Below are 17,595 nucleotides of genomic sequence, written 5' to 3' on the forward strand. Positions count from 1 at the left end.
GAAGTGCTTTATTACACATACAGGCTGCCTGTGGAGTGCTGCTACAAACGCGGTACATGGTTGTGGAAAGTAGAATGAATATTCAAAATCGGATTGAAATAATTTATGTATAGTGCACACTACGTTGACGCATGCCATTGTATCAAAAAGCATGGCCACAAAGGAGAAGTGTTGACATTCCAGTTTAGTCCACTTCCTCCACAAGTTTCTTGTGCGATGTAACATTTTACACTTTGTGTAATGGTATCGCAGTACAAAAGATGGATCTCCCGTATAGCCTTAAGACTGTCGGGGCAAGTGCTGTTAGTAAGTACCTATGACGGCCAGCACCACGCCCGACCACCTTCGTCTCCCTAGAAGAAATGTTTACACCTGAAACTGGGTACTCGAGACCCAGTCGACCTAGGCGAGGCCCAGGATAAGTCACTGGTGTTGGCCGCGAGCGGAACTCGAACTTTGGTCGCTGGTTTCATAGCACAGTGCGCTTAACCACTATGCTACCGATGAGAATATAACCCTAGCCACATAGCGCATGACGGCTCTGGGTACCACCATACATACCCTATACTACTTATAAATAACGAATTGAGCAATTGAACATGTTTCAAACACTCTGCCCAAATGAGTGCAATGTTTTAGCTCTTTGCAGCCCGCATTGTACAAGTCTGCATCAGTAACAGGAACTAATTTTCAAACAGGACAACACTAAAATCGATACTCAAAGCCGTACTAATCGTCGACCGAAGGTTGATGGAGAGCTGAACCTTCCAACTGGCAATATTTTTACTCAATAAGTTCAATCACGTGTTTGACCAATTCGACTGCGGCACGGCCAGAGAATGAATGCAAACAGACTCGACGGAAAATTTTTAAAATGTTTTTTTATTTAAGATCAAGCAAACTGGCAATGTTTTAGCAACATGCTAATACAACCTCAAAAAAACAATTGCACTCGTTTCAAGTGTTCCTGGTCCAAGGGAGGTAGATTCGTTAAAAAAAAACTCTTAAAAGTCACCAACCGAGGCAATTTTCAGATATTAGCACAATTGCAGACATAACACTACATTTTAGACAGTAGGCCTTGCATTGAAGCTGGTAGTAGTCACCAACAATTGTTGCATTGACATAAAAAGCCAGTGGCTTAAAGTACATAATAAAGAGTGGATAAAACTAAACTAAATTCTTGTAAGAGAGTTTAACAAACACTAACAGTCATGTGTATGCGTGCACACAAGTGTGTGTGCATGCTTGTGCAGAGGCCTAGAGGTGGTTGTTACACCAGGGGATAGCTTGCAGCAGTGGCAATGCCACACAGGTTATCCTTATCACGTGCCATAAGGATGTATCCATGATCTCCCCACTTCGTTCCCCAGCTGCACACACACAGAAAGAAGTTCCATCAATTTTACAGAACCCTAAAACGAATAACAAACGTTGCCGTTAGCGTCCTCCTGTTTGGAGGATGGCACACAGCACCACGCACGGCCACCTTCACCTCCTTCCACCACTACCGTTTAAGGCTGCACCAGGTACTGAAAGGCCTAGTTGAGACCTAGGGAAAGGCCCACCGGGAAGGGTTCAGATAACCGCTCGCCACGTGCATTATTTATGAACAAAGGTCGACAAGCATTAGCGCAGTGCTGGAAATATTGCAAAGAAAGCTGCTCGCGTGCAGAGAACGGCATTTTCCCTGCGTATTAAAAACAAGACCAGAGCCATTAGACAGCACCGACTAAGGGCAGCACTGCACACAATGGGATGCGGTGGTCAAAGTAAAACAAATGTATATCCGCTGCTCAGGTGAGCGTTACAGCGCCCCATGCCATTGTGGAAATTCCACATTCAAGGTAGGGTCCCAGCCCATGGATGACCACCGTTGCCATCCTACAGCGTAGTACTCATTATCCCCACATACATCATACCCTTGGAGTCTTCACAAAGCTTATATTTAGCCTATGTATAGTGGGAAAGTTCAGTTAGCAAGTAGATATTTACAGATACAGCGCATATACATGCACACCCTGCCACCTTGGTCTCCCCAAGCACTGACGTTCACACCACCATTGCACCTACCCATAACTTATTTCAGTCAGGTACGTGTGGTAATCGTGTACGACCAAGCTAACCTTGGGAAGCTCTAATCGCAAATGACAAATGGGTGGAGGATGCGCTGCATCATTGCTAAGGTAACTGGGTGTAGTAGGGCAGTGTGGCAACCACACCAACACTCGCCAGCCATGATATATATACACACAATGTAGCTGTGGTGTTTGTAGCCACGCACCTGTTCTTGACAATCCAGAATTTACGTTCGTCATCATCCACACCATAGCCCACAACCAACACGCCATGATCAAGGTTGTTGGAGCAATCGCTGTCACTGTAAATGCCTGAAAATACACCGACAGCACACGTATCCCGAGTTCATAATATGAAATCAGGGGATGGGAGCAAAAACACAAATAACCAAAACGTAGTTGTCAATAACACTGCCCCCAAGGGAAAAAACAAAAAATTGGTGCCATTTTTTACCAATGGCCCTTCTTGACAAGACATGGAGGGCGACTGCACTAAATGTAACTTCATGATACATATTTTTCCCCTCTTAGGGCAGTGTTATTGAACACATGTCAAGTGTCAATGATCTCAAGAGGCACCACTTTACAGGGGCGGAAGGTTAACCGGTCAGCACTGAAATTCTGGGTTTGAGTGACCTCAAAATTAGAGTTATTATTAAGCGTAGCAAGTTGACCTAAAAAGGGAGGTCCAAAATCGATATCTTAAAAATCTGGCACATTCCAGCGTTTTGAACAGCCAAATATTTGGATGGACGCTCCAACAGCACGGGGAAGCAAAATATCGAACGGATGTCGTGCAGAACACCTTGCAGCAATACAACTGTGGGGGGGGGGGGAAATCCACGCTACGGTCATACGAATGTTGCTTTGGAATCGGTGCCTTCCTGGAGTGGTCGCTCACCGGAGCTGTACAACTGGAAGGATTCGAGGCTGGCGTCAATGCCGATCGACACCGGGCCAACGGAAGCCACGGCGTTCTTGAGGGCCTCCTCGTTCCCGCTGGGGATGTCCACGAAGCCGGTGTCCTCGGCGGCCTTGTTCTTGGGGTTGTATTTGCAATTCTCATCCTGCACTCGCGTGCGCCACACGTCGTTAGCATCGGACACTCCCCCCCCCCGCCCCAAACAGATAGTCCAACCTCAATTATCTTTAAAAAACTAGAAAAGTACTGAAAAATGGCCCAAGTCAGCTGCTGAAGAATGTTCTGGCGCATGGAAGCAAAACAATGGGCGAACAACACGTGGCCCCCTAAACTGAAAACACATTGGAAGGCTATGCCAACCATTTTCAAATTGAAAACCGTCCGTGGCCTTAGAATTTGCATCATTAGCAAGCACCAACTGCTATTACGTTCCCGAAATTGATGGGGTTGGCACTGGGGCATTTCAGAGACCGACAAGACACATCGGGGGCCAACTTAGCCATCCATAAATCTGGCCACATATTGGAGCCACGTCCTGTACTCATTTGGAAGCCCTACATGAAAGGTTCCAGACAAGTTCAAATGCCACACCGGTGTTAGTTGCAGTTGAGAACGGACCCAGGTGTGTTCAGATCAGGATTGCAGTAAAGTGCATAACAGACCGGTGTCTCCCAACTGGGTATAGACAAGATGCCACTACGACCTGCAGTCACCGACCTCAAACCCATCCCTCACCTTTGCCGTGTACGGGTACGACGCCTCAGAGTCGATACCACCATTCTTCTTGATGTAGGTAAATGCCAAGTCCATGAGTCCTCCCTTGCAGCCGTTATTGCCCTCGGCAGAAGAGCAGTCCACCAGGTTCTGCTCGCTCAGCGACACGAGCACTCCAGTCTTGCGCTTGTGCTGTCCCTCGAGGGAGCCCGTGGTGCTGAACGCCCAGCAAGAGCCGCAGTCGCCCTGTGGAGACAAAGATCACCATTTAGCGCAGTTGTTCCTAACCTGGGGTACACGCACTCCCTGGGGGTGCGAGATGCCCTTTGCGGGTGCAAAACATGCCAGATTTTTTTCTATTAGAAGGTACATTAAAACAAATTGAGCACGGGCACGCAAGTACAACTACTTTGTTTCAAATCTATGTATTTAATCAACTAATAAAATGTTTCACGATTAAGAACCAAAGGGGTGCCAAGGCTGCAGTAAGGGTTAAGAACCACCGATTTAGGCCGACAGGATTGGAAGAGTTGGTGCACCGAGCGAGCAACGCCATTGCAACACAATATGGGCGGCAACAATCCAACAACCATGCCCCAGGTCCCCCCTTCGTCTCCTAATCACCGATATTGGCACACTGCGCCCATCTTGCAAGAGGGGTTCGTGAGGACCCCCTCCCCCGCACCACCCCACATCGTTACAATGTGCAAGTTTAATCAAGGGAAAGCTGAAACCCGCAACTATACTGGGTCGGATGGTCCACCAGCCATAGTGTTTTGAGAACACCACCTCCTCTGCCATCTCCTGGCCACCCTCATCCCAGACAGCACAAGAGTCGGGCGTTTGAAGGTTTTATCTGAGCAATCCGCAGAGACCACAACCTTCTAAAGAGCACCGCTGGAATCGCAGGACGTGCGGCAAGCGGTGTGGTACCTGGTCCTTGACGTCGGTGACGTAGCCTTGCTTCCTCCAGTCGACGGACTCGGGAGCCTTGAAGAAGGCGGGCGCCATGAATGTGGCACCGCGGGAGGCCTTGCTGGTGTCATTCGAGCCCCTGAGGCCCAGCATGGTATGCTGGAACTCCTCTTTTGTCTGAGCGAGATGCACATTGACAAGGGAGAGTAAAAAACGAGCGCTTTAACCACAGTGCCACCCCTCACTGTTTATTTGTATCTACAGCACGAATATTAAAAAGCTGCATTTTTTATATTATATATAAAACAAAGATAAAGATCCCCTGTATAGCCTGTAAGGGCAAGTGCTGTTAGTGAGCACCTATTAAGGCCGGCACACGAGGGGGTGGCCAACACCACGCCCGGCCGCCTTAGTCTTCCCAGTGGCAATTTTTACACATCGCACCAGGTACTTATTTGAGGCCGAGTCAACCTAGGCGAGGCCTAGGACCGATTCAGATCATTGTCACTGGTGTTGCCTGTGAGTGGGAATCGAACCCGGGTCACCAGGTTCGTAGTGCAATGCGCCAACCGCTACACTACTGCTCCCCCAAACATAACCGCATATATACCCAAAATAAGAGTGCTTAGTTGCGGTTTGTAGTCTGCCACATTCATGCAAGCATTCACCCCCCCCCCCCCCACCATTCACTTGCGAAATCAACATGGAAGTCACTTGCGTAAAGGCACGTCATGTTCTGGCGCAAAACCGAAGAAGTGGGCTATTTTTTTTTATTTTATTCAGGGGCAACAAACCCAAGTGCATCGATCAGCACAGTCTGACATTTGTTGAGTGCATTCACGACATTGTGGCCACAAAAAAGAACGCCTGTCCAGGCGACTAGAGGCGCCATCCAGTAAGGGATGAGATGAAGATGTCCTTCCTGGCTCACCATGTCACCGAAGCGGTTCATGCCCATGCGCCAGGTGTGCTTGCCCATGGAGTGCTCCAGGTTGTGCACCGCGATCTTCTTGAGGTTCTTCTCCCAAATCATCCTCCTCCAGCCCTCCTCATTCTGCACCACAAGAGGCCGGACAACAGATTGTGTCCGTTTTAAGAAAATAGGCACCATTCAGAAAAAAGTCTGAACCCGAAAAACAACGAGCTGCGGATCCTCGCAAAAGCCACACAGACGAGCTCTAGATCCTGGGCTGTTTCCCACGTGAATTTGAAGCTTTGATCATAATAAACAACTTCTAGGTGCAGCAGGTAGGGTTGCACAGCGGTAACAACTTGTGGCTCAGGATTAAGGGCCGAGATTAAAGTCCCAACTGGAGCCCAATTTCTGTGGAATTTGAATCTTCTCCGTTTTGTCTGCATGGGATTTCCCCTCCCAGGTTATCTGGCTTCCCCCCCCCCCCCTCCTTGGCAATAAGTAACCGGATTTGGTCAAAACAAAAATCGCAATGCTGAAACAAATAAAATAATCGGCATATTCAATTGGGTTTTTACACAGCAACAAGTGCCCCATGCCCGATAACCATTAGAGAAAAAACTGGCAGGACCCTCGAGGGGAAGAAAAAAATGCCTAAGAGTCCTTGAGGCTTTCCTGGGTAAACGAAAAGAATAATAAATGACTACTATAAGGAGCCAAGAATGTTGTCTGTGTGTAGCGCGTGTGGCGTCACTCCACCCCCCCCCCCCGGGTCATTAATATTCATGAGCGGGTGGATTTTTACACTCGTGCAGAAGGTCGAGCGGAAATATATTTTTTTTCCGCAAACTCGCTTTAAGTTTGACATTTCTTTATTGAAAGTGAATCAATTAAATAATTATAGGCAGCAACAAAGCGGATTTGGTGTCTTTATTTATTTCTTCAGCACTTTAAACAATAGGCAAGTCTAATTAATGCTTCTACATTATGGTAAAATAGACATTTCTCGGTGATTTTCCATATATTGTATCAAATTCCAATGTATTTCAACCACAGCGACCAAAAGCAAAAGAGACTAAAGCATCAGAGCAGCGAATTTGAACAAATTGAAGGCCAATTATACACAGTGAAGTGGTGTTTTAATGACGTAGTTTTGTGCAAGATTCACCGCCATTAAATCTACACAAGATACAATTATACTCCGTTTCAAATTATTCGTCAAATATTACAGCTTCCGTCTTTGGACGGGCAAAGAAGCTCGTGATAAATAAAAAAAACCGGATGCCTCTGCTGTTGCTCACAGCGCCCTCTCAAGCGACGCCACAGCGCCCTCAAGTGACGGTATTGCAGTGCAACAGCTTCATGCGCATCATCATCACGCTGCTTGGGAGGAGGGTGGATGGCCTTTGAACCAAGAAGCAGCGGTGCGCGGTGGGCGAGCGTGTGCGCACGTGACCCTACCTGGTCGTAGGTCTTGCCGTGGAATTCCTTCCAGGACTCCCACTCGGACGACAGCTCCGGGTCGAGGAACGGAGAGGCCACGGCCGCAGAGACCAGCGCCACGACCCCCAGCAAAGCGACGAGCAGCAGCTTCATCTTCCCGTCAGTCAGGACCGGCTGCAAGGCAGGCAGGAGGCATTAATAAGACGGGGGGGGGGGGGGGTGGGACGTTCACATTAACAATATGACCCTCGTAGGGAATTAGATGGGTTCAAGGGTTAATTTAAAGTGGCATGTGTCAGAACACAGAAGCCCACACACAAGGGGGACCATGGGTTTACCAATCTCCGTCTTGGCCACAACGTTGTTAAAGTCTCCATTGCAGCGAGTTAAGGGTTGTAGCCTATAATTAAAATCACTTGCCTAAAAAAAAGCAATTGTGAAACTTTTGGAAGCAGGAATAATTGGTTTGAAAACTTCTTCGGTTTTTGGGATGTCCGGCATACTGCACATAACATGCATAATCGATGCGAATTTGAAATTATATTTTGGATGCAATTAATGTGAGACGATTATTAACATTTGACACACGTACCGAGACTTTAATATTTCAAATTAAACAATTAAAGGGTTTAAATTTAATCCGGTTCACCATTTATCTGTATGCGGTTTATAGATGTATGAACATTGGAGAAATAAAAAAAAAACGCTGCAGGATAAACTGAACACATTCATAAATAACAGGCATCAAGTATAAATAGCACACGAAATTCTCACGCTACGAAGGAGTCCCTACAGCCACAGAAGGGATGACAAATGTGCACCATGAATGTTGTTATTTGTGCACCATTAACCAGCTCGCCAGCCGTCAAATAATTTGTTTGCTCAAGGACAGGTGCTGGTACACACACGGCCACACGCCAACTGGGAACACAATGATGGGGGGGGGGGGGGTGTGACTTAAGCCTGGCATCTGGCACAAACAAAGGAGGCAGCCATCTGCATACGCAATTATTATGGATAGCGGTGGGTGCTTGTTGCTAGCTGTATTGAAGACGTTTGCAATAATGAGGTAAACATTAACACAGGCTTTAGTTATGCGATTCAATCATTCGTCCGAAAAGAAAGGAGTCAAACTACAACAAGGCATTTACAAGGGGATGACGACTCAAAAGTCGAAAAAGGTCAAAAGAAATCTCACTTTCTGGCCTGCCATGTCAGCCTATTGGGTCTCAGTTTTAAGAGTACAACACCGTCTGTGTGATCCATCAACTGTTGTTCAAGCAGTGTAGACTTGCAAACACCCATTGTTGTTTTGGTATACCGTAATGGGTGTTTTTTTTAATACCAAGCAGCAAATAAACCTTAAAAATGCCACAATTCAAAAGCGGCCCCAAATGGATTAAGAGCTTTCCGACGCCGTTTCGCATCGTGCCGCGTGTTAATAAGCAACGTCCGACGTTTTATTCCAGGCGCTGGGTATCTTCCAAATGAAACTACAAAAAAATATATTTTTTCTTTTGAGACGGATGTAACTTTCAATTAAAAAAAACAGTACGGAATTAACCCCGTGAGCATTAAAAAAAAAAGTGTGGCAAGCTCACACAACAATGGGGCTTGATGTCCCATTCCCTTTGTTTGTGGGGCACTGCTTCAAGAACAAAGGACTTTGTGGTGGTGACCAGCTGGAATTCTCTCCCACCCACCTCCATTGCACGAACAACAACAAAAAGTGTGTGTCGGTGAACACTCGCACAAAGAGCGATCAACAATTCTGTGGTCCAATTTAGTAGCAGCAGCGGTGGCACCACACCACGTTGGGTTAGCTATAATTTCCCCAGTGCTGATAATTTTAAACTGGCGATTTCACAGCAATGTATTATAATTAAAGCTCCATGACCTAGGCGTTGTTGACACCGCCTGCCTCGTGTTGACTAAAAACAAAGAAAACGGCGAAGTGTAAAACGCAAAAAACAGGAGAAACCAGAATAATCAGTTACAAAATTTCGAATAAAATCCATAGAATCGCCACATTCACTAAAGCTGGCTCATCCCAAAGTTCATTTTATCGTTACCGATGAAGCCGCGAGTGTGGAGCGATTTTATTAGAAGAATAAAAATGGGACAAGGGTCATCTGGGTGGCGATGGAAGGCCTTGCATGCTGGGACTTTAAGCGAAGATGGTGGATGCAGTTTTTAAAAAACGGGACCGTTCACGCATTAAAAGCCACTCTTCGTGGCTTTCTGCGTATTCCTTTACCCCTGGTATTTATTTTGGCGACTTAGGTAAAAAAACATTCTACGAATATAACCGAACAGATTCCAACCACAGGCTGTGGGCACAAACGCTTATAAAAAAAAACACATTACAAAAACGGTCGAGAATGTGCTTCTACAGTTAAACCCAATGTTACTGAAAAGAAAAAAACGTATCCAAGAGGGTCGTGTGGCTGATGAATGTGTAAAGCGGTTTAATTTTTGCGTAGAAGGGCAGATATAGAGGCACACTGCTTGATGATCGTCGTTTCGAGTCTAAATATTAGTTTGTTCCTTAAGATTCGGCTACACCTAAAATGCCAAAAGAGATGTAAACAGTGCCTTCTAACCGCGCCTCGAGAGGTAAAGGATGTGAAGTCGATAACATTTATCAGGACGTACTTTTTTTTGCCAAACAGGTTTATCTTTCCCAAATGTTAAAGTGTGGAAATGTACCACTTGGACCGACAGTACAATGTTTTAGCAAAAAACGGTACCGTAGATGAACACCAAATACCACGCTGCATGATCAGATTGCACACCATGGTTTTCCTTGTTATACGTGTGGCGTATACAAAGGAAAACTTGTATAAAATGTTAACGTCTATAACCGCTTATGAACACAGTCTGTTATATTAACCTATAAAATTCACATATTCGTCATTAACGCCACAACACCAGAAAACACGAGTTTCAGACTGCACTTTAGACAATGGGGCATGATGAAAATGCAACTAAATGTTAAAGGAAATATATTTTTCACAAATTTATTTATTACAAATTAAGCCATTTAAACAAATTGAAGCATCAGGTTTTTTATTATCATGTCCCATGGGGGTTAAATTACCAGGTCTCTTAACTCTTAACCCTATTTATGCTAAGGGAAATTGCCCAAAACTTTTCCTATTAAGCCCACAGTGTTAGTTACGAATGTGTCGAGATGTTTATAGAGATTATGCGCCACATAAAAAAAACGCAGAATCGTCAAATAATTTGCTTATAAAGCAACTTATTAAAATAATTATTAACGGATAATCTCCCGTTAAAATAAGCCGATTCATTATTAAAAGTGGGTTTTTACTTTTATTACCCTTAAAACGTAAACCACTAAGTCCATAACTCATTTTTAAAAAAAAAACACCACCAAGAACCACGTAAAAATCAAGGTACACACAAAAATACTGAAATATTAACGTTAGCATGCGTTTTGCTTTACAAACATTATCTGGTAGAGTACACAATACTATGTAGAATATATAAAAAACACGCATATTCAACGTTTGATTATTTAAAGCATGTTAACAAACCGTGACCACAACACTTGAGTATAAACATGATTCCAAGAGGTTTTGCAAGCTTAGCACGTAGCCTAGACGTTTCTAAAACGGCACTACTATGACATTTGTATGAGCCACAATGTTCTAATATGCAATATATTAGGGTAAATTTTGTCCCAAGTCTCAATTATGCAGAGTAAAACACTTTTAGGCCGAACAAGCAAATAAAGTATCTCAACTTTAACGCCTCTGGATGTGCCATGAAGCGGGTTTAACAATTGTCACCTGTTATATTTCACGTTTTTGAAGGCAATGTTTGTGATGATTTTTTTTTCAACCCACCAGAGATTGCATCTATACTTTCACAATGCCTCGTCGTCTTATCAGTGGTATATATAAAATATATATTTAGGTATAACGTATTATATACAAGACGACATCATATTTCTGAGCCAAAGGAGCACAGGAAAAATAAAATGCACCTCCCCATAATCGGTCTCTCCACATTAAAAAAAATCATCCAAAAGACTCAGACACACAGCCTTTGACGAAAGTGCAAAAAATACAAAAGGCATGGATTCAACACTTGGAATCCGTGGACCGATTTCGACATAAAAGTGTGTGTGCCTCGTTGAAGAACTACACACGTAACCAGCGTGGCCAAGTCAGTAGCATACAAAGCACGTGGTCGACACAATTGCACAGCGCCTCTTAAACAAAGCACCCCCCTCCCACCCCACGCTCAATCCCTTGGCCGTTGATTGCAGCCAGCCAGCACGCAGCGGCTACCTTGGAGAAAAGTGGAGGACCAAAGCCCAGCGAAGCCGGCGGCGGCGGTGGTGCAGCGAAGCGATGGGCTCAAAGCGCGGCTGTAGAGATTGCACGTGCGAATTGAGCCGCCTTTTAAGGGCTTACGGGGGACGCGCCGCGATTGGTCCGTTCCCCGGCTGGGCTTCAGGGGGCGTGCCAGCCGAGTCACGAGTCACGAGACCCCCTCCCCCACCCGCCCCACCGGAGTCACGAGACCATTGACAAACGAAGAGAAAGAGGCACACGAGCAAATTGATGGTGATGTTGGTGGTGGGGTGTGCCACATGTTTTAACTTGTCACGACAAACACACTCTTTGGTTCTATTGGGTAAAGTCACGTGGGTAAAAAAATAAAATAACAAAAATCACGACGTTTCGGCCACAACACAAGCGGCCTTCATCAGGTGAAGGGACGAGACTGTCTGGAGGACAGCGCTGGAGTGAAAAAAATCTAGAATTGTCACGACAAACACACGCAAGCTGACAATCGCGCCCCGCACCGATGTTAAATTAATATACTCGTGTGTTTAAGGCCGAGTAGACCCACGGGGAGGCCCAGAACCGGTTGGAATATTGGCCACTGTTTTGCGATTGGTTTTCGGGCTGGAGTCGAACTCTGTTTGCTGAGTTCGTGCCACAGCTCCCCTCCTACATTACAGTAGAGCCCCTGTTCACGACTAATCGCTTAACGAAGGGCCTCCATGGAGTCCAATTTGTGGTGTATCGTAGCGTATAGTGTAGTGTATAGTAATGTATAGTAGTGTAGTGTATAGTGTAGTGTATAGTAGTGTAGTGTATAGTGTAGTGTATAGTAGTGCAGTGTATAGTAGTGTATAGTAGTATATAGTGTAGTGTATAGTAATGTATAGTAGTGTAGTGTATAGTGTAGTGTATAGTAGTGTATAGTGTAGTGTATGTTAGTGTAGTGTATAGTAGTGTAGTTCCTCCATAGAGCCCAATGTGTTCACTTACCGACCATTCCTCTGTTCATAATACAGGGTTTTTTGGGGATAGATCGCGTAAATATATAAATGTGTGTCGTTAAACCCGCCACCACCCGACACGGCCAATTAGTAAGGTTTGTCTCGTAAACAGAACGTGGCCAATTCGTTACTTGCACAGTACACCGGTGTGTTGGAGAGCCAAGCCACAACATTTACGATCTGAGTACGACGTTTCGCCAGTAATTACAACTAGCTTCATCAGGCGTTAGCCGGATTTGTGGAGGAAATCCTCCTGTTGCGTTCCTTAAAGTGTGGTTCTATGGTATTCTGCTTTACTCCGGCGTACACAATCATCACATCACACACGAATCCACGTGTACACACACACACACGTGCTGACACATCGACCCACACCCGCGTGTACACGGTATGACCATCAAAAATCCCACGTGTAGCCTGAACAGACTGTTGGGGCAAGTGCTGTTAACGAGCACCTATGAAGGCCAAAACGACACTGGCTGAGTCGGCCTAGGGGGAGGCCCACGACCGGTTCAGATAATCGTCACTTGGTGTTGGCCGTGAGCGGGGAATCGAACTCGGGTCTCGCTTGGTTCGATGCAGGTACGCACCACTCAGTAAAGCCTCTTCAACAGACTGTTGGGACAAGTGCTGTTCGCAATGATAGGATCTTAGTACACCCAAACCCAACCCCTCCAATCTGCGACCCTTTTATTATCTGCGACTCGTTATTCGAAGCCTCCAATTTATCAACGAAAACAAATTCTGAATTTTGTCCGGAAAAAATCACGGACAGGAGTCGTGCAAAAGTCGTTGACTTAAGATAACTTTCCACACTTTATATTGTATGGTCAAGATGATCAATATATTTCCAGATAATAGGCCGACGACAACGTATTGGTGTACCGTACTTCAATGCTCCCTTCACCACTGACCAGCTTTGGCGAAGTATGGTCATCCAGCAGTGTATTAGACAAAGAACGCTGCGCGTGTACGACACACGGGAATGACAAACTGCACTCATCCGTGGGTTTGCGCATCTTGAAACGGCGACTCCCCTTTGAGACACGGGCAGGAATTGGCACCAACAAAGAATCACAACTCGTGACTTTGGATTGGGTGTCTTTCCATCTTTAACCGCCTGCGAGAACTGGCTGGAATTGAACAAAGAACAAGATAATACCTGCCAGAGGCAGCTGCTCACCCATCCCCCTCCCCACCAAGTCCAGGCGAGATTCTCATTCCTTTGTCAATGCACCCCAAGCTTCGGTTCAACATTCGGTTCATAGGATTTTACTCCGGGTGGACCAGTTTTAAGTATCACGAGACTCTGTCCTGTCACGATCGAAGCGACACACACGTGACACGGTGGCGAGATGTTAACTACCTCGCTCAGCATACGGGAGGTCGTGGGTTAGATCCCGACCCTGACGATGCCTGTATATTTGAAGTGTGCGTGTGTCTCACTCCCCGTGGTCGCATTGATTTATGTCGGGGTCCTCCTGGTTTTTCCCTCCACATTTAGAAACATGCTTTTAGAGTATTTGGCTGCTGTAAATTTCCACGTGATAAGCCACTTCGTTGAGCTATGATTTATGGCCAGGTAATTTTTGAAAATAGCTATTTAGCTCAGTGGGCCTTACTTGGCAAAATAAAAATACACTCGTTTAGTTTATCCGGAGTTAGCTTTTTTTGGCTGAGCCGAGTATCAAATGGTGATTCGCCAATCGGGTTGTTGTTCCACATCCCATCGGGCACACTGCCTTCTGGGGAAAACACAACTTAATAGCGCATCGGATTCCTCCAGTATAAATACATTCCGATTCTGATTTTCTGTAGCATTGGTGTAATACAAGAAATCCATGAATCCATTTCGACATTCAGTGGATTAGCAACCGTCAGACTTTGCTTAAACTAATACTGATGAACTGACAGATATTTATAGGCAGACACTCTGTGAGATATGGGTCCTCTTTTCGAGGTAGCAGTTCTTTAAAATCGGTTCTTCATCCATTAAAACGCCATGTTGTTAGTTGCGTTATAAATACATCACTAAAGACAATTATTCCCATGACGTGCGCAAACCCAACCACTCTTGCGGCGGCTGGGAGCGGCTAATTGATCGTAGCAGATAAGTGGCGAATGGATAAATGGCATTGTGCTACGCTTTAATAAGAGACTGGCGAACACTTCGACGCTGCACTGGAACTGCGATCGGAACGTCGACATTTTGTTCATATATCGGTCGGGGTGACACGAGAGAGTCATCTTTGTTTTCATAGAGGCAGGGGTTGATGATCAGTGTAACAAAAAACATGTCCTTTTTTTTGTTCCTGGGTTAGTAAGTGTTATTTCCTAATTGCTTATGCCTCAAAAGTACAGATAATGGCTATTATTCCCCACAAACTTTTCTTTTGTGACCAGGACAGTGATACTTTGAAATGTACCGATTTTCAATGAGAAAACGTGTGCATTTGTGTCTTTCGTTCACATAAAGTCCTGGTTACAATAGCAAAGTTTGTGGGGGATAATAGCCATTTTCTATACTTTGTAGGCATAAGCAATAAAAAATATATATAACACTTAGTACTCAGGAACAAAACAATGGTGTTACATCGTGTGATGGATGCCTGCCAGCAGTTGCTGGGCAAAGCTTTGTTGTGAAACGCAGCTTCAGTGGAATGTGGAGTGGGAAACCAGGGGGTGGGGGCTGGAGCCAAGGAGCCAACAGCTTCCCAATTATCTCATCGCATTCCTCACTCGTGACGCAGAGGTGAGGAGTGGGGGGTGGAACCCATCTGTAAACAAAAGCAGTGGCCTCCACAGCCAGGAATGATGTCGGGGTTGGGGGCGTAGGTGTTGTTGCTGGCTGTTATTAGGTGGCATACTGTTACCGGGCAAACTTTCGAGAGCTCCAACACCGATGATAAGAACGTCACTGTGTCGCAAAATGTTGGGCAAGGTACGTACGGGCAGCACAAGGCTGCCGAGAGATGGCATCATGGCAGGGGCAAAGGTCACGGAGGTTTGAGATGCGCGCGTGGAGGATTATGGGATGATTTGAAAGGTTAGAGCGATGGATGCTAACGCGCGGGGTGGAAGGGGGGGGGTCTGGAAATTTGAAGACGTGCTCAGAATATGAGCAGTCCATCTGCAGATGTTGTCAAGGTGGTTAAGAGATGAGCTCGAGTGGGAGAGAGAGAGATTGTGCTTAGGAGGGGAGGTGATGATGTGCTGTATGGTGACCAAGAGAAAAGCACCGGAGGTCTGGGTGGGTTAAGGTTGCCACCTCTTAGATACAACAAAAAGCGAGGCATAATGGGAAGAAGAATATCCCATTACTAAACTATATATTTTATTTTACCAGGTAAAGCCCATTGAGATATTAGCTTTTTTTTTCCAAAAGCGACCTTGCCGCAAATGAATTGGCTTACCATGTGGAAATGTATAGCAGCCAAATCGTCTAAACGCCGTGATGTTGATCATACATGTGGAGGGAAAAACCGGAGAACCCGGATAAAAATCCACACGACCACGGGGAGAGAGACACCGGAACCTCCAAATATACAGCAGCAGGCGTCAGGGTCGGGATCGAACCCACGACGACACTGCAAGAGGGGAGAGTAACGTGGAAATGCATCGTCCTGAGTGGTGTCCTGTATCGACAAGTGACCGCGCTGGATTTTTACATTGAAAACTTATACAAATTTCCGAGGATAGCGGCTTCTAAAGGAGAACTACCCTGGGAAAACCAGGATAGGCGGCAATGAATGTGTACTGTACTGTATGTTGAACTTCTTTTGCACGGTACGTAGCCAACCGTGCTAAACGGAGATGCGGTGGAAATGCAACAAACTGAACATACAATGCTCGTGGGAGGAGGCGACGGTTTATATATTATAATTGTATTAATACAGCCCCCGTTTTTTGTCAATCCACTGCTGGATGAAGGTCTCCCCTCTCTGCAATTTGTGTCGGTTGTGTTTTTCTTGACAATATTTCACTATTCTGGTGGGTGCTGTTTGGTGGCGATGGGGGAGTGTGGATGTAGGAACATTAAAGTTGAGTACAAAAACGACTTTTCTGTACCGTATACCACCTAGCCCCGCGGCCCTATGACAACCTGTTTGTGGCTGATGGTCACCCATCCCAGAATTACGCTTTGCTGGCCTCAAAGATCTGATTAAATTGGGTTAAAACCAGTGAAGTCTGCTCCAAAAAATCATCACACCCAGAGACAGTCTATGAGCAATACTCAAACATACATTACACATAGATCATCAATATTTATCTTTTATTCTGCTGCCATCTCAAAACCCCTGGCGCTTGTGAAGTCTCGCACAAGCCTCACGGTGATGTAAATGTGATCACTCGCCATCCTCCGTCAGTCTCGGAACGTGGCTGCCATGGGCCCTGGTACAAGAGAATAAAATTGGGACTCCCTTGTGCAATGTCCCCCCCCTCCCTCCCTTTATTAGTCTGGCAACTGGATGTCTCGGGTACAGTTGCACAGGCTGCACACTACTATATAGCTATGTTACCCTCCTCCAAAGCATGACAGCACAGCATCGCTGTGTTTTTTTAAGCCTGTGCTCTCGTCAGCTGTACACATAACAGCCATTCACTGTGCTACCGGGGTAAATATAGGCTCTCGTGTATGAACACAGGTTAACTACAAGGACACTGGTTTATTGAGACAATTAACGTGCACCATAAAGTCTATGTTGCCAGCATCTTGGTTTACTGCCGCTGAAGAAAAAACACCCAGTTTTTTGGGTTTCCCGTGCAGTTTCGTAAACAGCTCACAAATTTGATATTGCAAGTGGAACAGGATCACATCAGGGTGATGACTCTTTTTAGCCATTATTCTGTAAGTTCAACAGCAGGAACAAGCACACAAGGCTAATTCGTGGCTGCGGTGCCTTAATATCTGCGGGGTTTTTTCCCTTCAAAAACACCCCATTGTCTATTAAGAGCTAATTTTGTAATGTGCACATTCTTCACTCCGTCTCAAAGAGAGAATTACTCAAGAGGCGTGAGGAACCAGACACTCGGCGAGCCGGCGCTACCAACAATTGCCTAAGCTCTGCAGCCCTCTGTATATGACGGTGTTATCGGCCAATTGAGCGTTTACGTGGGAGGAAATTGGAGCACTCGGGAGAAAACTTGGAGCGGCGCGATGGAGATGTGACCTACAGTTGAGGGAAAAAAAGTATTTTATCCCCTGCTGATTTTGTACGTTTTCCCACTGACAAAGAAATGATCAGTCTATAATTTTAATGGTAGGTTTATTTGAACAGTGAGAGAC

The 17,595-nt window shown here is 45.6% G+C and overlaps 1 protein-coding gene across 1 annotated transcript; it reads right to left on the minus strand.

Moving 5' to 3' along the window:
* Nucleotides 1–863: 863 nt before the first annotated feature.
* LOC116950833 (procathepsin L-like) lies at nucleotides 864–11,460 on the minus strand. Its single transcript, XM_032968932.2, has 8 exons — nucleotides 11,305–11,460; nucleotides 7,004–7,159; nucleotides 5,561–5,683; nucleotides 4,648–4,806; nucleotides 3,736–3,960; nucleotides 2,980–3,145; nucleotides 2,285–2,390; nucleotides 864–1,373 (listed from the first exon to the last, which is right to left on the minus strand). Exons 2-8 carry the CDS (start codon nucleotides 7,136–7,138, stop codon nucleotides 1,274–1,276), a joined length of 1,014 nt encoding a protein of 337 aa, XP_032824823.2. The 5' UTR covers nucleotides 7,139–7,159; nucleotides 11,305–11,460; the 3' UTR covers nucleotides 864–1,273.
* Nucleotides 11,461–17,595: the final 6,135 nt, after the last annotated feature.

This window comes from Petromyzon marinus, chromosome 40 (genome assembly GCF_048934315.1).
Source record: "Petromyzon marinus isolate PM22_M1 ecotype Great Lakes invasive population chromosome 40, UKy_Petmar_22M1.pri1.0, whole genome shotgun sequence".
NCBI classification, from domain to species: domain Eukaryota; kingdom Metazoa; phylum Chordata; class Hyperoartia; order Petromyzontiformes; family Petromyzontidae; genus Petromyzon; species Petromyzon marinus.